The following is a 27,526-nucleotide window of genomic DNA, read 5'->3' as shown; positions in this document are numbered from 1 at the left end:
CTAATTTTTATTTTAAGAGGTTACAGAAAAATAAAAGAAATAACAAGGCAACCAGATGAAGCAGAGTTTAAGGGGAGACAATGTGGAAACAGCCTGCAGCTAAGTGTGGGAGATAACTGATGGTTCACTTAAGGGCTGCCCACTATACCGGATTCCAAAAGAAGTCCTTCTCATAGACTTTTGAGTACAAAGACAACACACGCTACCTTTGTCATCAATGACTTTAGAAGGCCAATTTATTTACTTTCCAAATCCAGTGACTTCATACAAACGAGTTATACTACCACCTTCCTAATTTCTATCTGAGTTATGGTAAGCATGCTGCCAGGTGCATAGTACAGGCTCTCTGTCTTCATTAACCAGATCTCCATCCAGCCAGTAAATATACTAGAAATATTGAAATGTTATATATCTCACTTACGCCCTAAGCTTTTTCTAAAAGTCATCTGTAAGAAGGCACACTAAGAAATGAAGACATAGTTTAGAACAATTTCCAAAGAGATCACTGGACCCTGGTCAGGGTTCACACCTACCACATGAACCAACATTCTTACATATTCTAAAAAATCTAGAGCGACAGTTCTAACTGGTGTTCTTGATATTTCCAACTGACATCCTGAAGGCACAGGGACATCCTCACGGACTTTCAGCAAAGATGCACCAAAATGGATTTCAATCTCACTTCCGCTGATGCAAGTCCTAAGCAGAGCCCTCTACTCTTTGAGTACTCGAGGCTCTGGAGATGTTACTGGAAATGTTATGGTAGCAGAATCTGAAAGTAAACCTGTAATGAGGATTTACCCCAGTGGCACCGGGACAAAGAGTCTCCTGAGATAAACGGCAGGAGCTGAGCTGGAAATGATTTATCTCCTGAAGGCACACTACTCTCCCTGCACAACCTCCCCCTAGCAGATTTCAGTGCCCTGGAAAACAGGACAGAAAGATAGGACTGTACTGGTCACTCATTCCTCCCCCTTGTCAGTACCTCCGTATTTTGAAAGATTTGATGAAGAAAGCTGACACTGGTTATTTGCAGTGTTTTAGACAGATCAGTATTCACGACGGGCACAACGGAGGACTGACTGCGATGTGGTACTGACTCCTGAGACTTGTAACCATACGTGTTACCTTGTCAAAAGACACTTGTCTCTTTCCTGCTATCATCACCTGCATTTGTATTTTTCGAGTCACGCTGACTACAACATCACAGCGCCCGGTACGACAATTGTCACACTTTCGTGGCCATCCCCGGGACCTGGCTGCACCACACAGCAGCACTGTTTGCGGTTCTGGCCTTCCCCCCTGGTCGGGGGGTGGAGGGGGACGGAGCCATGGAGTTCCTTAACTGCAACCCAAGGCTGTACAACTAGAGGAGATTTCCAAACCATCAGGAGCTGCACCATCTCACGTACTTTGCCAGGAGCCCCCTTACCGTTTGTCTTCCTCCCTCTGGCAGAAACCACCTGTCCACTCTCCAGACCAGGCTCTCAGGTGGCCTGGTGTCCAGGGAGTCATGCTACAGCCACTGGCATGGCTCCCATGGGATGCGATAGGAGCACTGCCTGCTGCCAGTGGTACATTTTAAAACCTCATTTTGGAGGCGCCTGGGTGGCTCAGTGGGGTAGGCATCCGACTCTTGATTTCTGCTCAGGTCACGATCTCACGGTTTGTGAGATCGAGTTCTGAATCGGGCTCTGTGTTGACAGTGAAGATTAGGATTTTTCTCTCTCTCTCTCCCTCTCTCTGCCCCTCCCCTGCTTGTGCATTCTCTCTGTAAATAAAATTTTTAAAAATAAATAAAAAATAAATAAAAGCTCATTTTGGAGATCCTGGTTCGCCAGGCAGAAAGGGATCAAAAAGGGCTAAATGACATTACCTCCTCCCTCAGCCCCCACCCCAAACTAGATTCTACCTGCTAAGTATCTCTCCAGACCTCTCCCATCTTTTCATCTCCGCTGCCCATCACTTCCCTCGGCCAGACCTGCCTTAGACTTCTCCTCCCTCCAGTTCAGTCTCCAGCAAAAGTCTCCTTTAGAAAAAAACACTAATCGGGTAACCCTGCTTATCTCTTCACGGCCACCCAACATTCTCAAATAAAGTACAAATTTAATAACGGGACCTGTTAGGTCCTTCATGATTTTTCTCCTGCTGACCACCTCTCAGTCTCATTTCTCAACACACACACCAGCTTGAATGGACGGTAGTCATTGGCTTAGTGTAAAGCCTCTCTCTCCTGCACAACCTTACATGTGTTGTTTTCTTGCCTGGGACCGTCTTCCCTTGACCCTTCTCCCTTCTTCAACCGGTAACCCCTACTGATTCTGCACGTTAAAAACAGGTGAAAACACAGATTCAGGTAAAAAAGAGATTGCTTTTTCCAGGAAATCTAAACCTACAAAATCCAAATTAGGTCCTTCCCTATACGTTCTTAGAGCGCCCTGTACTTTCTCCACTTATCACACGGCCTGTTTAATTAACCCTCCCCATCGACTGAAAGGTCCATGGGAACAGGCACCTTGTATCTGTTACTCCTCCTTTTTATTCAAAGACTCCAGCAGGGTGCCTAGCACCTCCCAGTAGACATTTACATAAATTTGCAGAATGATGTCATGGCCAAGAAACTGGAAGTAATGGGTCTAAGTTTCTCAGCCATATTTATTACCAAGGATTCTAAAGGAAGCAGAAAGGGGCACAAGCTGACTGCCCGGGGAACTTTCCCAAAACACATATAAGCCAAGAACAGATGCAAAATAAAGTCCTCAGATACTTAAATATTATTTTTAATCTCTCAAGTGGGAAAAGTTTATCAAATGTATAGCTGGAGCCTTCTGGTCAGTGAATTAATATGATTACACTAAAGATATTGAATAAAATTAGATAAATCCCACTTTGACAATGCGTTCTTTGGGCTGTACCACTAGACTTCACTTCCCAGACACTAATCAAGTTTCTTAATCTGAAAAAGCAACAGATTATTCTAGTATATAGTATTTCATAAGCCCCACCTTCTATGCTAAATACTTTGTAAGTTCTCATGACAAAACAATGAGATAGAGGCGTTATTCATGTTTCCGTTTTACTGATGAATAATATAAGGCATAGAATGTGAACTCGAATTTGACTCCAGGGCTTGCGCTCTTAAACACAGTGAAATCAACTTGGCAACCTATCTGTTTGATCTGTAATGCATATAGTAATTCTGGAAAAACAAGGCGTTCACATTTGGACTCCACTATTCAGCTCCTATTCAAAGCACATGCGAAGTAATGAGTAAGTGAGGATCCTTCTGTAGGTCAAAATGGCAAGAGGTTTCATCTTGCATGTCAACTGGAAGCAGCCTGGAATGCTTTGAGGTGCCGTGCTGAGAGCAGTTCGGAGTTCCAAGAAAAGGGTGCAGTGATAGGTGCAGAATGAATGCCATGGGCCCCAAATCGCTCACTTGGGGTAACTCTTGATTCTGCTTCCAAATATCCTAAATGTGTACTGTATTTACTTATCACCAGAGAGCTCTTTACTTATTATGGTAACGTCTTTCCTAAGAAACTACTAGATAACATGTCCTTAATATTTGTTGAAGGCAATTTTTTACTTGCCATAAGAAGTCAACACTGGAAACTTTTGTCCAATGGGTCATGTAATGATCATCACACAAAGAATCTCAAGGCAAATTATCCTCACACTTGTGTATTAACAAAAAGGTTTTTCTCTTTATCTCTTCCCTTTATCAGACAAGATTCCTTTGTTCAGAAACAAACGTAGTATTCATTTATTATAATTATCATGTTACCTCGGATTTTAGGCACCTTTCTTTCCTCTTATTACTAGTTTTAGATTACAATTTTATTAGTCCAATTACACAAGTGTCCTGCTGTAACTTTTTCAACTTTTTAAGTGGGGAGGACACAGAGCATAAATGAAGTCAATATTTTAGGATAGAACAAGATTCAGGCATGAGCCTACTTACTCTGCTAGTAAATTTTTCACAGGAGTCAAATTGGCTTAGTGTCCCATCATGTCAGCTTAAATAGTGTTGTAAAATAAATTCAGGAAGTCAATGAAAATAGTGAAATTTTTTTGTTTTACTTATGAATACAGAATTCTAGGAAGTAAAACTGATCACTTATTACATATTAGGATAAAGCCAGATGTAGTCTCTGTAGGAAGAGAAGCTTTAAGAAGAGGGGATGAGAAAGAACCAGAGTTGAAACGTCTCTTTGGGAACATATGAAAAAAGAGAACATAAGATACCAGAGTCATGAGCCCACAATCAAACTCATTCACCCTTTGATTGTCCAGAGATCCCATGAGCTACCTCTGGGAATCCCACAGAGTAAAAAGAAACTAAGAAAATACAAGAGTGGTAATGGTACAGAAGTGGTGGGAAGGCTTTCTAATAGTGTCTTAACTGTTGTGACATCCCTGAACACTGAGCAAGACACCTGCTATTGTAACAAAGAACATTTTAGAAACGTGTAAACATATACAGACACATACACAATCCAGTTTGTGTTATGAAACTAAATGTAATTTGCTCCATTAACTTTTCCAAGGATATGAATTGGAGTCATAATAAAGTTTTACAATTCAGGCACCCTTGTCTCTGAGTCCCTCAGTCTAAATTTTTATAAACTCTTCAAATATCTCTGTTACGCAGGACTGAAAGTTCCACATACTCCAAAGTTCTATAAAAATACTGGGTTACGTAATTTAAATTGCCTCTAAGATTTAATGTGAGAAAAACATGAGAACTTAGGAGATTTAATCAAGAATGGATTTTTAGAATTCAAAGCAAGAAAGACTAAAATCCAGAACAGAGCTCCAATAAACTAAATATATATAGATACACACTAAGAAAAATGCAAATTTGGTAAAGCATAATGGAAAATTATTCAAGTGGAAATACGTGGAGGAAAAAAGTCAAAACTTTTAAAGAAAGTTCTAAATTGAAATGGACTGAGATAACATTTGTTATCTCAATTACTTTAAACCAGCATTTAAATTACCTTAAGCTGGCATTTTAAAAGAAATAAAAGACTTGGCAACCTTTCTCTTTCTACAATACACATAAAAGATGGAAATTTAGGGGGCATGAGAGGGCAAGATATAACTATCTCTAAGTGCACAGAAAACGGGTCCGGGAACGAACACATCAAAAATAAATAAATAAATGAAGGACTGTTTTAAATTTTTATAAAGAAAGTTGAAGGGAGCATTCAATAAGTACTTGCCCTTGAAATTATTTTCTCCATCTGCTATTTTCTACAAATACAAACAAAATAAACCTTTATAAAAATTAAGGGCATGTTTATTTGACCAGTTAATCAGAAAGTACATTCTGAGTATGAAGGACGGAAAAGTTTCCTATCTATTTAGCTGACTTAAGTTTGAAGAAGGCAAAATCAACAAAAGGGAAAAAAGATACGAAAGTGTTCTATTACCTAACACATTTAAAAAGACTGAGCTTATTATTGGAAAATCAAGCTTAACACATATTTCACACAATACAGTTTGTCTTTCTAACCTGTTGTGAGTATGACTTACCTAACTATTGTTGATTATACTTGCAAAAATGAACAAAGGTAAAATCGTAGTATCTCTCGCTGGTGGTCTTTCTAGGCCATGTTAATTTCACTTTTTTGGTTAAATACAAAGGAATAGGATTATGGAGAGTTCAGCAACAAGTTTTTCATTAGGATATGAAGTCATGCCATGAGTTTCAAAAAAGGGTTAGTTGTATAAATTTGGGAAATAATCACTCATGCAAAAATCAGAAAATACCTGTACCGAGCCACCATGTCTGTCTGCTGCAAGGTGAGCTCTCAAATGGTGGGGATTTGCCTGCTGGGAGTCCCAAGCTGCCCTGTGGTCTGCCGACTGCCATTTATTTAATGCATGTGGCATGCATGGAAGAAGAAAAACCCAATATGTTAAACATCTCATCCTTATAATAGAGAAAACAAATGTATAAAAGGAAATTTAAAATACCCTCACTATTCTGAATCATAGCTGCAGTTACCTTTGCGTACTGGATGTGGAGAGGTTCTTAGTTAAATGGCTACTATTAGGTATTGATCAACCACAAGAAGTAAAACAGAACCATAGAATTTAGAAGTGAAAGGACTTGAGATACCATGGGCTCCACCCTTAAATTTTATAAGTGAAGTTAACAAAGAACCAGGGAGGTAAAAATTGATGTGCCCCAGAAAGCATTCCAAATAAATCACAGAAGTACTACGATGCCATCCAGTATTATTTTCTTACAGTAGAGGTCCCCCTTGGTTTTCTGATGAGGGACTACTTCTAGCAATGTTAAAAAAGATAGTCCTTAAATAGCTGTACTTAGATCCTAAAAAATCTTTCTCTCTTGCTTAGTACCATGTTTCTGATTGTGAGGTTAATATGAGAAAACAGAAAAGCTCTCTGAAAAGGGAACAGTGTTAGAGAAAACACTAAATGTATATGACGAGCAATTTTTTGTTGTTGTTCACTGACACTCCTACTTATTCAATGAATCCCTTTGCTTCCTTCACCTCTTTTTATCTGGTTCAAATTAAGGAACCCATTCCCAGGACAGGCTGATAATTCTTGATGCTTTTACATGACTCGGCAAACGTGCATGGCAATAACCACAAACTAATAATCTACCAGCAGAATCAGGAGTTGCTTAAGAGGGGTCAATGTGTACGTTTCAGGAAAATGTGGATGACACTAATAAAAAGAAGGGCAAGGGATAAAATATTTAAAATTCTTTTACAACTTGGTTCTGCATTAGCTTCTTTGTCGGTGTTATCTCATCTTGAGATACAGAGTATTATCCTCATTTTAATGATGAAGAGATTGAGACTTTAAATACTTGCCTAAGATCACAGAAATTGCAAAATACAGCAGGGATTCAAACTCAAGAGCCAACTGCTCTGCTCTGCCCATAGTACTACCTAGCTCCTTAATACAATTACACATGTTCTCAAGTCTTCAGTCCTCCTTTCTTCCTCTCTTTTTCAACCTAAGTCAAGAAAAACTTGCCACAAAAAAGAACAACGTGCCACAATCCACCGAGTATACTAGGCTGTCGGGAGCCTGAGCCTATCAGTAGCCAGAGCAACCCTGGGCAGGAAGAGATGTTAAGTGCAAGGAGCACAATGAATAAATGTTCCACCACTAAGCTTCCCAAACAAACTGTACAAGGCCAAGTTATGTACGAAGTGTGAGATGGCATGAAGTATGTCTATCAAAACAATTACAAGAGTTCTTGGCCTTTTCATTAAACCCTCCATGTTCATGACCCAAATCTAGCAGGTGTGTAGCTTAAATTGAGATAAATTAGATAAGAATGAATCTGAAGAAGAAAGAACGAAAATGCTGCTGAAATAGAGACAAATACCTCCATGCTGCCCAGAACAACAGGTGACATGAGAGGGTCATGGACTGCATTCAGAAGACAGTAAAAGCTCTATCGACAGCCTCGCCTCAGAATCCACTGTCACGCGCACCTGACACTGTGTCTAAAATTTCAGGAAACCTGCAACTTCAACCATCGACTTCAGGTTACAAATTGTGTATCTGGGGACATTACGACATTTCAGCCGTTCAATTTCATGTTCTTTTGCGACTGTCAACTTTGGGTTTCTCACAGGACTGAAACATTTGTCTACTGCTTCACAGGTATTTAGGAAACATTTTTGAGTTTTCCATTATGATGACAGTCTGCATAGCCAGGTTTCAAGTTTAATATGTAAGCTACCCTAAAGGGTTTCCTGAAAAAACACAAAACAAAAAACAAAACTCGACTCCCTACATTTAGTGCAACAAGGACTCCACACACACAAATATGGTTCCTACCCCCAGTAAGCTCACAATCTAGCTAGGAAGACAAGTCTAAACCATATAGAACTTAAACTTGAAAATACTTACAATCTAACTGTACTCGACAATAAGAACTTCACTTACTGTGATACCTAATAGCTCAAGTAGTGATTTCCAGAGAACATGAATTACTGCTCTTCATCCCAATGAGAAATTAATTGTGATTTATAAAACACCAACCCTAAGTTTGGACTTTGGAGCCATTTCTTTCTATAGGCAGCACCTTACCAGAGTATTCAAGCTATTAACAAGTAGTAATTTATATATGAAGTAACTTCTATAGAAGACCATTTCCTGTCCCAATTTTTCTAAGGCAAAATTCTAAAACTACTCTTTTTAAAGTGGCTGTACGTTAAAGCATAATGGTTTTAAATATCCCCTAAATGGAGCACTTTATTTTGCTATGATTTTTAATAAGTTGTGTTCTTTCCTTTGATTTTCATCTCTTGTTTAACTCAATGGAACTCCAGTGGGATAAAAGACAGAAGAGGAAGAAAGGCTAAGGATCATGTGTTAACATGATCCTTCCCCAGAAAGGGTTATAACTGAAAATTCTAAAGACCCAAATTAGCAAAATGTTTCAGGTCAAAGATGGGTTAAATAAAGCTTCGTCTTACAAAAATTTCAACAGCTTTCAATTACCCTGCCCAGGAAACACACACTCTTCGCTGCCCGTTTATCTTCTAAGCTTTGCCTCAAACCTACTCTCGGCTCCAAGCAAACTGCAAAGCTCACTATTCCTCAAACTCTCCATTTTTCAACTTCTGCTTCATATCTTACCCTGTTCACTCTCCCCCAAAATGGCCTTGTGCCTCATCTGCCTTTAAAAATTCCCTTCATTCTTCAGGCTCATCTCAAAAGCCATCTTCTCCAAAAAATTTCTATAGATGCCACATACTCAGTGATCCTTCATGGTACTATATTAGTATGTTTCATGTGATCGAGCTTACACTGCTTGGCAACATAGTTATTTACGAGTGTATTATAATAATCATAACAGCCTTGAGAGTGGAGGTTTACTGAATGCTTACTATTATGCTAGGAATTAACAATCACTATTTCTGTTTCACAGAAGAGAGAACTGAGGCTTTGAAAGATAGAGTAATTTCTCCAGGATCAAGTCATATCCAGATCTACCCAATTCCAGAGACTGAGTGAGCTCTTAACTGCTCATTACACAACAACTTCTTACAGGTCACACTGTTTTCCTTACTTTCCACTAAATCAGACTATAGTTAGAAATACCAACCGCTATTACAATGTATTCCAACAGCATATCCAAATACTTTCATTCTAACAGAATATCAAATATTCTCAAAGTTTATACCAACTTATACTGCTAATTAGAAATTTATGATGACACATTTTCATGTGACTTTTAAACTAGTAAACAGTGAACAGGGAAACTAGTAAACAGTAAAGAGTAGGTTTATTTGTTGCAAATCTATGTATCTTCAATCCTTAATATGGGTGTGTATATAATCTGTTTTTTGTCTATTGAAGAAAAACTAGGTATTTCAATCCTTCGGTATCTATCTACATGTGTGTATACGCTCACACACACACATATACACACACATATAAAGCTATCATCTGGGCATGGTAAACCACCAAATATGTTTAAGCTCTCAGAAGGTAGTACAGAAGGAAATCTAGACATTTCAAATCTGAAAGGGCAGCAAACCTGATTTTTGGATTGTTGCATCTTGTCTCTGTGTTGATGTGCTTCTCTGTTTGAGGACAGAGCAGGATCCTGCTGAACGGCGCCCACTGGAGTAGGCTACAATACAATAGTTAACATCAATACCCTCTATTTCAGAAGTCTCACTTAAAATCGTTTAGCTGCTTAAGGGAATCAAGGAAAAACTAAAGACACTTAAAGCCTGAAGAGAAGATACCATCCTTGAACTGTGTCATTAAAAATAACAAGCTAACACAAGGGAAACGCAGCTACTCTTTAGAGGGTTTTCCAAATATTTAGATATTTTATCAAGCATTCACTTTTTTACATCAATACAAGACTTTCTAATGCTGTCTTTACTTTTAGGTTACTTTATCGTATCAAAAAAAAAAAAAAAATGAAAGTGTATGTGTACATGTCTCTCAATTTCAAAGCTAATGTATAAACACAATAAATTATTTTAAGAAAATTGAGGAAATGATTTTTTTAAATAAGGTCATGAAATGGCTTACTGTCTATATTCTGGCACAGGAGAGACTTACAAAAATTTTTATTTTTCAAATATATTTCAAAACTTAACATAAAAACTTTAAGCACAGTTTATTCGGGCTGACATCATAGATACCACATACAGTCAAATCACTTTGGATTAAAGAAAAATATAGATTAGACACTTAAATAAGCCATTGTTCAAAAACATGTGAATCTGAGAGTTTGGTAGTTCCAAATACGGATAAAAATTCACTAACAGTGAGCCACAAGTAAAGAAAATCTTGTATGACACTCATACTTATTAAAAAAAAAAAAAAAAACTGGTGAGAATAAGTATTTTAAAAGATGCCTCTTCAAAGAAAACATTTAGGGGCACCTGGGTGCCTCATTCGGTTGAGCGGCCAGTTCTGAATTTGGGCCCAGGTCATGATCCCAGGGTTGTGGGATTGAGCCCTGCCTCAGGCTCCACACTGTGCATGGAGCCTGCTTGAGACCCGCTCTCTCTCTCTCCCCTTCCATCTGCCCCTCTCCCCATTCGTGCACTCTCTCTTCAAAATAAAAAATAATAATAATAAAATTAAGACAAATAAGTAAAATAAAGAATTTAATGGCAAGTCCCTTTATAAGTGATCACCAATCCTAGTTATAACCAAGATAAATTTTCTTAAGTTATAAAAACTTAGAACAGATTTAAAAACACAAAACACACTCCAATTTTTAAGTATCTATTTCAAGACATAGCCTAAAACTGCTAATATAGCTAGAACTTACAAATTTAAATTACAAATGTTTTGAGAAATGGCTGAAATAAGCAAAATGTATAACAGATCTTTTAAAATAATGGGATATTATGCAAAAAAATATATATTTCATATTAAGAACTAAATCAGGAATGACAGGATGCCTGGGTGGCCCAGGGTTAAGCGTCCGACTCCTCTTCAGGTCATGAACTCGCAGTTTGCGAGTTCAAGCCCCGCGTCAGGCTCTGTGCTGACAGCTTGGAGCCTGGAGCCTGTTTCGGATTCTGTGTCTCCCTCCCCCCCGCCTCTCTCTCTCTCTGCCCCTCCCCCACTCATGCTCTGTCTTTCTCTCAAAAATAAATAAACATTAAAAAAAAATTTAAAGAACTAAATCAGGAATGAAAAGTGCAAAGTAACTCATTACTTTAAAAAGCAAGGAGTCCAGGGGCTCATGGGTGGCTCAGTCGGTTATGCGTACAGCTCTTGGTTTGGCCTCAAATGGTCATTCTACAGTTTGTGGGTTCAAGCCCCTCATTGGGCTCTGCACTGACAGCCCAGATGCTGCTTGGGATTCTCTCTCTCTCCTCTCTCTGCCCCTCCCCGGCTTGTGCTCGCTCTCTCTCTCTCTCTTTCTCTCTCAGAAAATAAATACATAAACTTTGAAAAAAATAAGTAAATAAAAACAAAAAGTAAGGAGTCCTAATGTGGGCTTTTTGTAAAATTCAAGGAATAATTTTAGTATGGGGCTACTTAAAATGTCCATTAAAATGAATCTTTTTAAAAAAAGGTATTTGTACTCAACTCTTTTCACTGAAAAAACTGTACTGTGGAAAATGAAGTACTACAAATAATCCTTCACTATATAGGAATAAAGTACTCACCAACTGTTTACCAATCCAGTCATATTCATAATCAAACATATATCCTTTTCGATCAAATAAGTCAGTAAAAAGTTTTCTTAGGTAGTCATAATCTGGTTTTTCAAAAAAATCTAGCCTTCTTACATAACGAAGATACGTTGCCATTTCTTCTGGAAAGGAATAAAAATTATTCTGATCACACCTGTCTATGTACTTATTGATAATACAATATCATATCTAAAAGCACAGTGTTATAAAAACACGAAAACAGTAACAACATTCTAACGCAATTTCAAATTTTAGGAATTTAATCAAAATGAAGTTAAAAAGAAGAGAAGGCAAGAAAAACATACAGTCAAAAGAAAAACGAGAGGTTTCATTTAACAAATACATTTGCTTCATTTTATTAGGAAGGGCTAAATTTTTTATCTTACATTGTTAGTTTGAAGAGAAACCTTGTACTAAAGGTTGAATTAAAAATAACGTATCATTATTTTGGGGCGCCTGGGTGGCTCAGTCGGTTAAGCAGCCGACTTCGGCTCAGGTCATGATCTCGCGGTCCGTGAGTTCGAGTCCCGCATCGGGCTCTGTGCTGACAGCTCAGAGCCTGGAGCCTGTTTCAGATTCTGTGTCTCCCTCTCTCTCTGACCCTCCCCCGTTCATGCTCTGTCTCTGTCTCAAAAAAAATAAATGAACGTTAAAAAAAAATTTTTTTAAATAAAATAACGTATCATTATCTAAACACAAGCACATTACTCAGCTAATTTATTTAAAATACTGGTAGGAAAAAATATTATGGAAAAATGTAAGTTCTGAGAAGCTGAACATTTAACTTGTCAACTGGATGAAGGGATTCAAAGCAAAGAAAGCCTTGGGCATTTCAGTCATTCAGTTCAAACAATTATATTAAGTAAGCTGAAGAGAAGAGAAGAGAAGAGAAGAGAAGAGAAGAGAAGAGAAGAGAAGAGAAGAGAAGAGAAGAGAAAAGAAAAGAAAAAAGAAAGGAAAGGAAAGGAAAGGAAAGGAAAGGGAAAGAAAGCAAAAGAAAAGAAACAAAACAAAACGAAAAGAAAAAAGAAAATAGTGGTAGGAATTGGTTTATATATGAAAGTATCTGCACTACCTTGCTGGATTTCTTTTAGTCACATACACTAAACGACCCAGAGAGGATTCAAATTCTGAACATGGGCTATGTACAGAATTCTAACCAACTGACCTAGCCAAACAAAGCTAAGAGATCTCAGAAATAGAACACAGAAACATAGTTTAATTCTTCTTTGGATTTCTGGTCATCTAACAATTATTTTGGTAATACATAAATCTCTCCATGCCGTTGTAATTCCCAAATGTTTTAGAGACATGTATTTGTAAGCCATGAAAAGTGAAGAGGTAAAATGGTGAGCAATTAGTAAAACAGGGTTTCACCATCAGGATACAGAAATTCACTGTAGTAACAGATGGAAAGTTACTCCTGGGTGCTTTTCTGATCCAGTGCAGATCCGGTAAGAACAGGATGACGCCCAGCCCAATGGGAGGTGAGAGCGGAACCCAGCAAGGACCGCCCTCACAGGGTGACTCTCAGCATTACCTTCCAGCTAATTACACCAGGTTAACTTACTTTGACACCCCATTTTTTCCTGCGGAAGCCTGTACAGAAATTCCCAATAACACACGGCCAATCTGCTTACGCCTATACTGCTAGGGTCAACCCGTATTTTGTTTTTAACCTACTAGTTCTAGATGTTACAGCAAAGGAGAAAAACACGAAATTAAAGTTAGCTGTCTGAGAACGATATAAGCAAACTTGAGGAAGGGCTACCTGAGATTACGTGGCTGCTACGACTACCACCAGAAGGCCAGCCCTGTGCAGGAGAGCCTGTGAATATGGAAGCGGGCTGTGAACTCAGTCTTTTATCTTCACGTTTGGGTCACATTTTGCTTAATTCATTAGTAACACATTATTCGTATTCCTTGATTGATTCAGGAATCTCAAGTGAATTTCGGTTGGCTTAATCGGAACTGTCAAGAATCTACACGAAAATAAAACTATTTTCACATCCCCATCCCCCCAGGTAACATTAGCCTAAGAGTAGAAAGGTTGGTAAGATTTTAATGTACTTCGAAAACTAAATCACACCCCCCTTTGAGCATGGCACGGAGACTCAAGTGACTAGCCAAGTACGCCAAAACTTTACAGTTGGCATTTCTCAGCAAATATTTTAACTTAGTAAAAGTATGTCAGTGATATTTTGGCTGATACCGGTCAACACTATTAAAAGATGGGACTTTCTTCTATTATTAATACCATCTTAATAAAGCAATTTAAAAACTGACCCTGTGGTCTATGCATCAAATGGTGACATCTTTTAAGTCCTACTGTGAACTCATCTGAGTATGAAGAAAAAGTATTTATAAACTTGAGCAATAAAATTAACCGCTCTGGTTTTCTGCATAGAAGCACATGTGTCAGTGTGGCATCATTCATTACCTGGAAAATTTTCACACAGTACTTCTATTGGTGTGGCTCGTTTTGTATCTCCAATTTTCTGATACCTCTCTTTTAATGTGTCAGCCTGAAACACAAAGAAAAAAAAAAAATCTTGGCAAGGTGGTAATTTTAAAATTAACCACTTGCAGGACAGAAGCTTAACACAGCACCAATTTATTAAATTCAAAAGGAAACACAAAAACAATTACCTTTAAACCTTGCCAAGGAAGACTGCCCCTCAGAAAATACATGAACATATGACCTAAAGCTTCTAAGTCATCTCTTCTACTTTGTTCTGAAATGTAAGAGAAACATCAATTTCACTTTCTATTCCCAGTTAAGGATGCAAGAATGGAGAACTGATTCTTTTGTTACATACAAATTAATTCCCAGAGTTCAGTATATAAATATAAGAGATCTAGTGCTTTTAAGCAACCAATCACGTCCGGTTAAACAATGTTTTTAACATTACAATTCCTGTGCATCTTTAAAACATGGCCCTACAATTCTTGTTTTCTAAAGACTCTACTGGGCATTCATTTCTCTCCTTAGATATCTATCCCAAGAAGTATATAGCAAGGCAGAAAGGGTTCCATGGTCAAATACAGGGTCACTGTGTATTGTAGCTCTATCCTAAAGACCCAGGATGTAACATATTAAAAGGTCTGGAAAAACCTAAAGATAAAATGTAACCCTGCACTTCCTGAACTTATAGGAGCATAAAACACCCATCCTATACACTCTCCCATTAATATTAAGTGCAATTAGGATTTTGTGCAATATACTTTTTAAAGCACCCGTGTTTGACACATATCAACATTAATAACCCCTCTGCCACCACCAAAAATGTGCTGCTTTGAACAAACTGCCATTTTCAAATTGCTACTGTCGTTTTAGCAACAAAATGTGGTACAGCACATAACTGAGTGACAATTACAGATGAAGATTCAGAACGGTACTTATGATTATCTGCTGAGTGAAATTTTTTGTCACTGAAGTTACATAATGAAGATTTCTTGCTATTTTATTTATTTTTTAATTTTTTTTTAACGTTTATTTTATTTTTGAGACAGAGAGAGACAGAGCATGAACTGGGGAGGGGCAGAGAGAGAGGGAGACACAGAATCGGAAGCAGGCTCCAGGCTCTGAGCCATCAGCCCAGAGCCTGACGCGGGGCTCGAACTCACGGACCGCGAGATTGTGACCTGAGCTGAAGTCGGACGCTCAACCGACTGAGCCACCCAGGCGCCCCAATTTCTTGCTATTTTAAAAAAACACAGGAGCGCCTGGGTGGCTCAGTCGGTTAAGCATCCGACTGTGGATTTGGGCTCAGGTCATGGATGATCTCCGTTTGAGTTTGAGCCCTCAGTCTAGCTCTGTGCTCAAAGTTCGGTGCCTGCTTGAGATAATCTCTCCCCCTCTCTCTGCCCCTCCCCTGCTCGTGGTTGCTCTGTCTCTCTCCTTCAAAATAAATAAGCTTTAAAAAAATAATATAAAAACTCTAACAGTAAGAGGCAAAAACGGTAGTTTAATTCTAAAAGGATGTTCATAGGTAAGATGTTTTATCCAAATGAGTAATCATCATACTATCTAAGCAGTGGTTTTGAAAAAGAAAACTTTTCAAAGCATGACTCTGAACAGGTTATCATTTCTACTATGCAATCCCACTCTATAACTGTCTTCTGTAACACTTCCTACAGTTTGTGTATATATGTTGCGTCATTTTTTAGTCAATATCTATCCTCCCACCAAACAGGAGGTTATAGGATGGCAGATGTCTTTTGGCTCACTGTCCTCAGGACTCTGTATAATGGCTGCCACAGAGCATACTATTTAGATATAAACAAATGAAAAGGGGCGCCTGGATGGCTCAGTCGGTTAAGCATATGACTTCAGCTCAGGCCATGATCTCGCGGTTCGTGGATCTGAGCCCCGCGTGGGGCTCTGTGCTGTCAGCTCAGAGCCTGGAGCCTGCTTCGGATTCTGTGTCTCCCTCTCTCTCTCTACCCCTCCCCCCCGCCACCTCTCTCTCTCAAAAATAAACCTTAAAAATTTTTAAATATAAAAATGAATATTTGAAAAGACATAATACTAGTTATGTGTCCCTCTCCTAGAAGTAAAGGAAGATATCTAGAAGAATATGCATCAAATCGTTAGCAATCAGGGCTATAAGATTGGAGGATGACACAGGACATTTCACCTTCCATTTTGTATACTCAAATTTTGGTATAATGGCTAGTTTTTCTTTTTTGCTGGTATTTTCTATTGTAACAATGTAAGCATAAGCTATTAAAAATAGAAAACTTTCAAAATAAGTAAAAGAGACTTAAGGTCTCTTTGTAGCCTTTAATAAAAGTGGGGATGTGAATAACATGGAAAAAAAACCAAATATATTTTTTATATACAATTTCACCTTATTAGATCCTGGGAACCTTAATAATAAAGAGTCATGCAAAGGAAAAAGTTTACTTCTAAAGTCCCAATGAGAATCAGAATCACCTCTGAAACTTTTAAAAACCTCAGGTGAGCAAGGCCTCTCGATGGAGTCTGATTCCTGGGCTAAGACAGGAGCTAGAAGAATATGTGCATTTTGAAAGGACTTAGCAGGTGATTCTGAAATACAGCCAGATTTGATAAGCACTAAAAATGAAACTTCCTTGATTGAAGCATAATCTCCATATAATAAAATGCACCCATTATAAGGATCCATTTAAAAAATGTTAACGACACATACACACACTCACACACACACACACACACACACACGAGCCACCACAATCAAGAAGTATTTCCAGCACTCTAAGAAGTTCCCTTATGCCCCCCTGCCTGTTACTCTCCCCTTCCCCTGTCTCCAAACCACCACTAACCTGCTTCTGGGAGCCTACACTAAATGTGATTTCTTTATAGAACTTCATATGAACAGCATCATATAGTATGGATCCTTGGGCCCGAATTCTTTCACTCAACATCATGTTTTTATGTTTTGCACGCACTGGTGGTTCATTACTTTTTACTGCTGAGTAATATATCACAATATATGTATATAGTCACCTACCGATGGACCATGAATAACTTCCAGGTGGGGGTTTTGTGAGTAAAGCTTTTATGAACATTCTTGTTTCCACTTCCCTTGTGTAAATTTTTAGGAGGAGGATTATTGCTTCATATGGAAAAGTGTAATTTTCACGTTATGAGACACGAATACACTGTTTCCAAAGGGGTTGTGCCATTTTCTGTTTCCACCAACAACCTAAGAGAATTCCAGTCGTGTAAGTGCCCATCCCACACTTAGCATGGCCACTCTTTTATATTTTAGCCATGCTAGTGGCTGTGAGGGGTTAGCACTCTGTGATTTAATTTGAATTTCACTGGTGACTAATGTTTTTGAACACTATTTCATGTGTTACTGCTTATTCATACATCTTTTTTTGTGAAGTGAATATTTAAATATTTTACTCACTTTTTTTAATTGTACTGTTTGTCTTGTCAGAAAGTTAAGAGTTGTTTGTGTATTCTGGATACAAGTTGTTCTCATACAACAAGTTTTGCAAACATTTTCTCCCAAATTATAGCTTGCTTTCAAGTTCACACTTTGACAAAGCCCAATTTATCAGGGCTTTTGTGGTTGTGTTTGTTTATGCTTTTAAAAAAAATTTTAGGGGCGCCTGGGTGGCTCAGCCGGTTGAGCGTCCGACTTCAGTTCAGGTCACGATCTCGAGGTCCGTGAGTACGAGCCCCGCGTCAGGCTCTGGGCTGATGGCTCAGAGCCTGGAGCCTGCTTCCGATTCTGTGTCTCCCTCTCTCTCTGCCCCTCCCCCGTTCATGCTCTGTCTCTCTCTGTCTCAAAAATAAGTAAATGTTAAAAAAAAAAAAATTAAAAAAAAAATTTTAAATATTCCTTTATTTTTGAGAGAGACAGACAGTGGGGCTTGAATTCATGAACTGTGAGATTATGACCTGAGCCAAAGTCGGCTGCTTAACCGACTGAGCCACACAGGTGCCTCTTGTTGGAGCTTTTTGTATCCTATCTGAGAGTCTCTGACTAGTCTAAGGTCACAAAGACTTTCTCCTATTTTTTCTTAAAGAAATTTTACAGTTTTGGATCTAAATCTGTGATTCATTTGAAGTCATTTTTCTTCTTTTTGTTCACTGTGGGGTAAAAGGGGTTAAATTCATTTTTTTTTCAATACTGATATCTAGTTATTACCATGCAATTTCTTTACAATACTTTCCTTTCCCCTTGAATTACTTTTGCACCTTCTCAAATATCAACTGACCTCTATGTAGGGGTCCATTTCAGGACTCTGTATTCTGACTCATTTACCTATGTCTGGGCCAATAACACCAAAAAAAAAAAAAAAAGGGAAAAAATAATGATAAATGAGGAAACCGTGATGACAAAACAGACTATCAACTGAGAAAACCATCAAAATCAAAAGCTGATTATCTGAAACGTTCAATAAAACTGATCCTATCACTAACCTAAAAGAAAATACAAATTACTAGTATCAGGAGGAACAAAGGGTCATCAGGCCAGACCCTACACACACTAAACAAATGATGAAAGAATATTATGAGCTAACATTATGCCAATAAATTCAACAACTTAGAAGAAATGGACAAGTATCTTAAAAGCTACAAGTTACACAGAAGATGTGAACAGCTCCATACAACTTAGAAGAAATGGACAAGTATTGTAAAAGCTACAAGTTACAAAGAAGATGTGAACGGCTCTATGCCAATTAAAGAAATTTAATTTATAATTTCAAATCTTCCCAAAATATAACCAAAGGTCCAGATGGCATCACTGGTGAATTATATTAAGCAGTTAAGGAATAATACCAACTCTACACAAACTCTTATTTCCTTCATGATATTACCAGTCAAAGGTAATACAAGCAAAGGAAAATACAAGAAATGTTCCTCAACACAGACACAAAATCCTTAAGAAGATAATGCATCATGACTAAGTAGGGTTCATCTTATGAAGTTAAGGTTGGTTTAACATTCAAAACCCCACTGATATAATTCACCTTATTAATAAAAGATACAAATCATAAGATCACCTCAAAAGATAGAGAAAAACTACTTATTAAAACACAACATGCATTTATGATAAGAACACTTGTTAAACAAGAAATAGAAAAAAAACTTCATTCTGACAACGGACTTGCATGAAAAACCTACAACTAACATAATTCTTACATGGGGAAAGGCAACCTTATAATTAGGAACAAAACAAGGATGCTCACTCTCACATTATCTATTCGGTGTTGTACTGGAAGTTCTTGTTGGTACAGAAAAGCTAGAAAAAATATTAAAAGGTATTCAGACTGGATTGAATCTGGATTCAAATCAGATTGGAAATGAAGAAGTAAAACCAGTTTTCTCTGCAGACCATATAATTGTATATGTGGAAAATCCTAAATAATCTACCCCTAAAAAACTCTATCAGAACTAGTGCATGAGTTCTACCAAGGTTACAGGATACAAGGTCAATATATAAAAATCAAATGTATTTCTATGCATGCAATGAGCAACTGGAAAACAAATTTAAAAAGCAATACCATTTTCAGCAGCACCAACAAATGTGAAACATGTAGGGGAAAATTTATCAATACATAGGCAAGACCTGCATATTATATAGCATGCAGTTTAAAAGACCAAATGATCGTAAATACTGACCCCTAGAGTAGTGTGTTCTTTGTTAAGGAGAAGAACTCAATATAAAAAGCACTTCCCTCTAAATTCCATCCAAAGTTGGAAGTTTTAGTTACCGGTGTCAACAAGCCATGATGATTAGATCTTGCCTATATGACTGTCTCAAAGAACAGTATTAGTCTCAAAACCTACACAGTATTTAAAAACTCAAGCCATAAAAACAAGCTAGTAAAATTAACCACTACTGAAACTCAGTCTGAAATGCTCCTTCTCCTCCTAATTCTTTCCTTGTGTTCTTTCATCCACTGACTAGTCAGGAAGTAAATTTCACCACATAGTGAGTAATAAGTCATAGGGAAGGCTTCATCTTGGAAACACAGTAACTAAAGAATACCTTTTCAGACCTTCAACAGTTCTGTTTCATGGGGAAAAAAAAAACTCCCAAGGTAATTTGGCCCTTATTATATACACCCTGTTCACATTTTTTAAAGCAAGTAAAAAAAAAAAAGAAACAAGTAAAAGTTTCACTTTATATTTCCTCCTAAACAGTTAAAAATTACTTTTCCCCCAGTACCCCACCAAAAAATAAATAAATAAATACTCTTCTTCCTCAAGATTCATGGAGCTCATTAACGTTTTTGCGAGATTACATAATTAAAATGGTTGTACTGTTAAATGAAAATACGAACCTATTCAGGAAAAGAAAAGACACAAATATATAAGACAATGTGCAGTAACAACTCACCAGTCCAGATACCTAATCTAGCAAAAAACAAAGTTTCCTGAGCAACAGGACCCAGCACATGCATGCAATTCCTGAAGAAGTCTTCTTCAAATCCAGTTCTCGTAATTGGATAAAATCCAGTGAGTTTGGCTATCAAAAGAAGCAAATCAAAAGAAGGGAACAGCAAAGTACCACCAGCAATAGGTGCACTACCCATGATAAAAAATACTAGGCTAAAAGACATCTGAATACCAAAAAAAAAAAAACCCTATTAAAAAATACACTACCCTCAGACTAACTATAAAGCTACAGTCATCAACACAATGCAGTATTTGTGAACAAACAGATCAATGAAGAGAAAAGACAGTCCAAAGACAGACCCATGTAAATACTGTCAACTCATCTTTGACAGTTGAGCAAAGGCAACAGAAGGGAGGAAAGGTTTGTTTTGTTTTTTTTTTTTTTTTCCCAACAAACAGTACTAGAACAATTGGATATCGATATATAAAAAAAATAAATCTAGCCACAGATCTTACACCCTCCACAAAAGTAACACAACTGGATCAAAGACCTGTCAAATGAAAAGTTATAAAATTCCTAGAATATAATGTAGGAGAAAATCTAGATGACTGTGAGTTTGGAAATGACTCTTTAGATATGAAAGCACAGGCATGTTCATGAAAGAAATAACTGGTGAAGTGGACTTCATTAAAACTAAAACTTCTGCTCTGCTAAAGCCACTTTCAGGAGAATAAAAAGATAAGCTACAGACTGGGAGAAAACATTTGCAAAAGATACGTCTCATAAAGCACTGTTACCCAAAATATACAAAGAATTCTTAAAATCAAAAATAATAAAAACAAACAACCTGATTAAAAATGGATCAAAGACCTTCAAAAACACCTCACCAAGGAAGATATATCGATGACAAATAAGCACATGAAAAGATGGTACATACACATCATATGTCATCAGGAAACACAAATTAAAACGACAATGAGATAACACTACTTGAAATAATGATTTACAAGAAATATATATTTCGTCACTCAGATAACCAAAATATATTTCTCAGGTATATGTGGTCTTCATCCATAGCTCCTGAAAACACTTCAGAACCAGAAAGGTGAAATGGGTGTCTTATTATTAATGAAGGTAAATTTTGGACCCACCCAAGGTCAGGGGCTGATTGCCAGGAAGGCCATACATGATTATTGAGGTTTGGAACTTTTAGTTGTACCCCCCAACCACCAGGGAGTGAGGAGAGGCTGGAGACTGAATCAACCAATGGCCATGGACTTAGTGAATCCTGACTATGTAATGAAGCCCCCATAAAAACCCAGGAGGGCAGCTTTTTGGTCCTTTTGGGAGGGCTTCCACACTTGGGGAACCAGAACACTCCCATGTGCCACCAAGCCAGGCCCAAGCCCCTTAGGGACAGAAGCTCCTTTGTTTGGGATTTCACTGTCCATAGCTCTTCATCTGACTGTTCATTTGTATCCTTTATCATATCCTACAATAAACTGATAAATGTGAATCTATGAAACCATTCTAGCAAATAAATTGAACTTAAGGAGGAGGTAGCTAGAACCTCTAATCTGTAGCTGATCAGTCAGAAGCACCAGTAATAGCCCAGAGCTTGAAACTGGAGTCCCGAAGAGGGGGAGGGGAGCAGTCTTACAGGACAGAATCCTCAACCTTGGGATCTGATGCTTTCTCCACATAAATAGTGCCAGTATTAAGTTGAATTCTCAGACATGCTACTGGTGGCTGAGAATTCCTTGGTATTGTGGAGGGGAAAAGCCCTTTTCCACATAGGAGCTCATCCCAGGAACCCGTTAGGATGGTGGAAATGTCTAACACTAACAATACCAAGCGCTGGCAAGAATGTGGACCCACAGGAACTCCCATTCATCGGTGGTAGGAGCGCAGAACGGTATGGCCAGTTCGGAAGACAGTGTGGGGGTGCCTTACAACATATTCTCGACATATGATGCAGGACTGAGCTCCTTGGGGTTTATCCAGAGAGTTGAAAGCTTAGGTCCCACAAAAACCTGCACATGGATGTTTACAGCACCTTTACTCATAAATGCCAAACTTACAGGCAACCAAGATATCCTTCAGTATATGAGTGGATAAACTATGGAGGATCCAGACAATGGAATATTATTCAGCACTAAAAGGAAATGAGCTATCAAGCCAGGGAAAAACATGCAGAACCCTTAAAAGCATAGCATATTACTAAGTAAAAGAAGCCAGTCTGAAATGGCTACATATTGCTTAACTCTGACTATATGGTATCTGGAATAGGTAAAACCATGGAGACAATAAATAAAAAGACCAGTGGTTGCCAGGGGTTTGGAGGGAGGGAGGGGTTGGTGGGGAAGGAAAGATATTAGGTATAGAGGATGCCTAGGGAAGTGGAACTCTTCTGTATAATACTATAATGGTAGACACATGTCATTATAAATTTATCCAGGGGCACTTGGGTGGCTTAGTCAGTTGAGCATCCGACTTCAGCTCAGGTCATGATCTCGCGGTTCACGGGTTCAAGCCCTGGGTCGGGCTCTGTGCTGACAGCTCAGAGCCTGGAGCCTGCTTCGGATTCTGTGTCTCCCTCTCTCTCTGCCTCTCCCCTGCTCAGGCTCTGTCTCTGTCTCAAAAATAAATACAAACATTAAAAAAAAAAAATTGTAATTTATCCAAACTCGTAGAACGTACAATACCAAGAGGAAATCCCAAAGTAAACTATGGACTCTCGATGATAAGGATGTGTCAATGCAGGTTCAACAATTATAACAAATGTACCACTCTAGTGGGGAATGTTGATAGTGGGGACAGCGCTGCATGTGTGTGGGCAGGAAATATAAGGAATACCTGTGTACCTTCTGCCTAATTTTGGTATGAATCAAAAACTGCTCTTAAAAAAAAAATAATAACTGTTCAAAAAAAGTAACATCTGTTTAAAAAAAAAAAAAACACTACTATTTAAACGCATTTTCTCTACACTTATTTAGTTCAAGGTATACGTCCTAACATTCCTCCACTAAACTTGAGGTCATCACTATATAATAGTAATCATGCAAAAATTATGATGCTGAATCACCCAGAGAATGTAAATTATGCTCATCATGCTTCAGAAAGCAAGGGATTGTGCAATACATTTTTAAACTGTTAAAACATAATTATAAAACGTAAATACATGTTTCTAAACTGCGAAAAAGCTATTTGGGAGGCTAAAAGAGCTGTCTTCAGGAATTTGGGCAATTAACCTAGAAATTAAATGAATCACATCCTAAGATGACAACACAGAAAGAAGGCATTTTTGTAAAACCATAAATTCTGTGATCCCTTCGCTCTTATTCAGAGAGCTTACCACGTAGTGGCTTGAAATGTTAATTCTTCTACAGAGCACAGATTAACACTTGCAAAGCAACTGAAGTTTATTCCTCAAATCCTAGTCTCTTTATTAATGAATACTCCATAATAATTTTGAAAACAAGACAATTCTAATGCTACCTACTAAAGAGAAATGCAGGGTATTTACTTAATTTCAAATGACTTCCACAAAAGCTGCCTTTTCATGAAGGGAAAAGAGAGTGATCCAAAGGAAGATTATGAAATGAGGTTCAAAGCATTTGACAAAAAAAAAAAAAAAAAAAAAAGTCTTTGGAAAGATATTAAAAAGGAGACCGTGAGCAGACACAATTTAAAATAACAATTCGACATGAAAATGGTAAAGAAGGCTTCCACAAGAGGCGACCAAAGAAAGTCAGGTCACACACAGCTTTAGTGAGATTGCATCCAAAACAAGGACTTAAGAAGGTATGAGAAGGTACACAAGAGAATCACTACATCTGTGCCTTCCGAATATTAATCACCCAGTTAAGATCAAAAGATCTATACCACAGGAACAAAGAGGCTAAAATTCCACAATGTGATGTTACACTCTTCTTCCGCCTTTTTCCTTTTTAAACCTGGAACAGTGCACTGATCTCCACAAAGGAAAAATACTTATAAATCTGCGCAAATGTTCGTCTGACCAAATTCTCTATTTCGAAACGCTCCTGTGTGTACAAAGTCCTTAAATACACAAGAATAAAGCAATGAATAAGAAGGCTTTAAATGTAATCACCAAAGTCCAGGCAGAGTAGGAAAGACAGCAATTATATATACACAAATTAAAAATCGCCACTAAAAGGTCACATTTTCACCACTTTTTCTTTTTTATCTACTCATGACTCCTCACAAAGCCAAGTGCTCTAAACGCCACACACGACTAAGTCCGTGTTCACTGCCATCTCACTTATAAAATGCTTTAACTCTTCAGCACTTAAACTCACATGACTTTAGCTTACTCTTAATTTCTTAAAAAACAGGAACTCACATAACCTGGCAAACAAATCTTCTCACTATTAACATTGCCCATCTACTTCCAAGTTCTACATCGAGACTGGAAGCAGGGCTTTTACAAATGGGATAAAGTAAGTTTAAGATTAAAGCTTTTGTTCTTTGCAGTACCTGCCCGAGAAATATTTTGTTTATGTTTTCTTCCTGAAAAAGGAGGAAAAAGAGATGACTACAATAGTTAAATGCCATTTCCCAAGCTCTGAAGGCTTCTCCTAACAAGGACAAACATATCAGATTCACTTGGCCATTTCTACAAATAGAAGGCTGTTACATTTACCATTGTTCAGATAAAAAAACATCGGGCCATAAGGAAGTTGTGACTTCATGTCTCACAATAAAATGGTGGTGAACCTTTGTTAGTTGTTATAAAATAGGCTGTTAGAAACTACCACAAAATGAAAATCTCTCACAGACACAGCTCATATACATACAGGTGTGCCTGACTGTAACATCAAACACAATCCTGAAAGTTGTGTATCTCCTCAATCTTATTTTAAATCTATCGTAAAAGTTTGCTATTGAAAGGCAACCCCTCCCCCAAATACCACCTGAATGCAACGTGTGCTTTATAATTTTAGATCCATGAAACTTTTCTTAAAGAAAGACAAATTTACATTTTTCAGGCATTTCAGACACCTGAAGACAAAAAAATACCATGGCTCTCCTATCAGGAGGCTGTCAGGGAAAATTCCAAGTGCTACTTGTTCTGACTGAGAGGAAGAAGCAGGGACATGCAGTAAACAGCAGATAAGTCTGGGAAGAATGGATAGAGAAGAAGCTACGACCATGAGTTGAAGGCTGGGTCAGATGACTCCTAAGGTCTTGTACAAAAAGTAGGTCTTTAGGGTACATGTGGGCAGTGATGCCGGGTAAGTACTGACTGGTTTACGTTTGTCTGTTCTTCCTTGTGAGTGAGATGTCAGCAATGCAATCTAAAAGCAGAGAATTGGGGCACCTGGGTGGCTCAGTCGCTTGAGCGACTGACCGGCTCAGGTCATGATCTCGTGGTTTGTGAGTTCGAGCCCCTTGTCGGGCTCTGTGCTGACAGTTCGAGCCTGGAGCCTGCTTTGAATTCTGGGTCTCCCTCTCTCTCTGCCCCTCCCCCACTCATGCTCTGTCTCTCTCTGTCTCAGAAATAAATCAACATTTAAAAATAAATAAATAAGTAAAATAAAAGCAGAGAATTAAGTCTCCCTCTGATATGAAAACTGACCATGGTTTGTAAGACTTAAAAATAAACTACCAAAAACATAACCCAGAACTGATTTTTTTAGAAAGGCAAAGAAGTAACTCAATGGGAAAGAATATGACATCAGAAAAAGAACCTCAGCCTCTAACTCACATCATCCAAAAATATATTCTCAATGGTAGAAGAAAACATAAATGTCTGCATCTCACGGGGACAAAGATTTCTTAGGATTCAAACAGTAGCAATCCTAAAACAAAAAACTGGTAAATAACTGACCACACAAATATTCACAACTTGGGCACATCTACTGACACCATTAAGAAAACGAGCAGGCAAGCCACAGACCAGAAGAATCTCTTCACAGTACATATATTTGGGAAAGAATGAATATCCAGAATATTACAGAATTCCTACAAATCAACAATAAAATGGCACACATCACAAAAGAAGATAAGCAAATGGCCAACAAGCAAGCACAAGAAACAGTGCTCAGAATCATAAGTCAAGCAAAACAAAATGCCACCACATATCTACTCCAATGGCTAGAAGGAAAAAGAAGGCTAACACCAAAAAGCTGTCAATACTATGAAACAAACAGAACTCTCATTTACTGCTGGTGGAAACAGAAAATGGCATGAATGCTTTGGAGTACTGACTGGCACTTTCCTATGAAGTTAAACAATACCCACCACATGACACAGTAATTCCAACCTTAGTATTTGCCCAAAAGAACTGAAAACATATGTCCACTGAAAGATTTAAAAATTCATAATAGTAAACACCTGCTAATAATCAAAATGTGTATCAACATTAGAATAATTTATGGTATATTAATGCAATGGAATACTATTTAGCCTTAAAAAGAAACAAATTACTGATACTTGAAAAACAAACCCTAACCTTATACTGAGCAAAAGAAGCCAGATAATTCCATATATATGAAGCAACAGAATCAGCAAAATTAATGGATGAAAGGGGCGCATAGTCAGTTGCTCAGTCAGTGACTCTTGATTTCGGCTCAGGTCATGATCTCACAGTTTTGTGAGTTTGAAACCTACATAAGGCGCTCCACTGTCAGTGGGAAGCCTAGTTGGGATTCTCTCCCTCTCACTCTGCCCTTCCCCCACTTGTGCTCTGTCTCTCTCAAAATAAATAAATAAACTAAAAAACTAAAAAAACCAAAACACTAAAACTTAAAAAAAAAAAAAAACAAAACTATGCTAGATTAATGATAGAAATCACAGCAATGGCTGCTTTGGGAGACGGTGGGGGAAGAGCAAGAATGAAGTCTATGAGATGATGATATGTTCTAAATCTTGACAGAGTTGGGGCTTATGTAGGTGTGTACGTATGTCAAAAACTACAAATCATACACTCAAATGTTATAAACTTAATTCAATGTAAATTTCAATTTAAGA

At 37.9% G+C, this 27,526-nt stretch overlaps 1 protein-coding gene across 10 annotated transcripts in view; it reads right to left on the bottom strand.

The window, feature by feature from the left end:
• The window catches only part of CSNK1G3 (casein kinase 1 gamma 3), a 103,487-nt gene that overhangs the window by 14,513 nt on the left and 61,448 nt on the right, over nt 1-27,526 (bottom strand). For 7 of the 10 annotated variants that reach the window (XM_042933958.1, XM_042933964.1, XM_042933978.1 and 4 more), the window contains 5 exons: nt 14,334-14,419; nt 14,125-14,209; nt 11,658-11,806; nt 9,548-9,643; nt 5,779-5,874 (listed from right to left, as the gene is read on the bottom strand). In XM_042933958.1, the coding sequence (XP_042789892.1) occupies nt 5,779-5,874; nt 9,548-9,643; nt 11,658-11,806; nt 14,125-14,209; nt 14,334-14,419 (512 nt within the window). The remainder of the gene's footprint in view (nt 1-5,778; nt 5,875-9,547; nt 9,644-11,657; nt 11,807-14,124; nt 14,210-14,333; nt 14,420-27,526) is intronic. The other 3 variants (XM_042933984.1, XM_042933992.1, XM_042933996.1) reach the window with 3 other exon arrangements.

The sequence above is a fragment of the Panthera leo genome, chromosome A1, assembly GCF_018350215.1.
Source record: "Panthera leo isolate Ple1 chromosome A1, P.leo_Ple1_pat1.1, whole genome shotgun sequence".
Classification (NCBI taxonomy): domain Eukaryota; kingdom Metazoa; phylum Chordata; class Mammalia; order Carnivora; family Felidae; genus Panthera; species Panthera leo.
The sequence above is the reverse complement of the archived record's forward strand: the minus strand, read 5'-3'. Positions and strand labels throughout refer to the sequence as shown.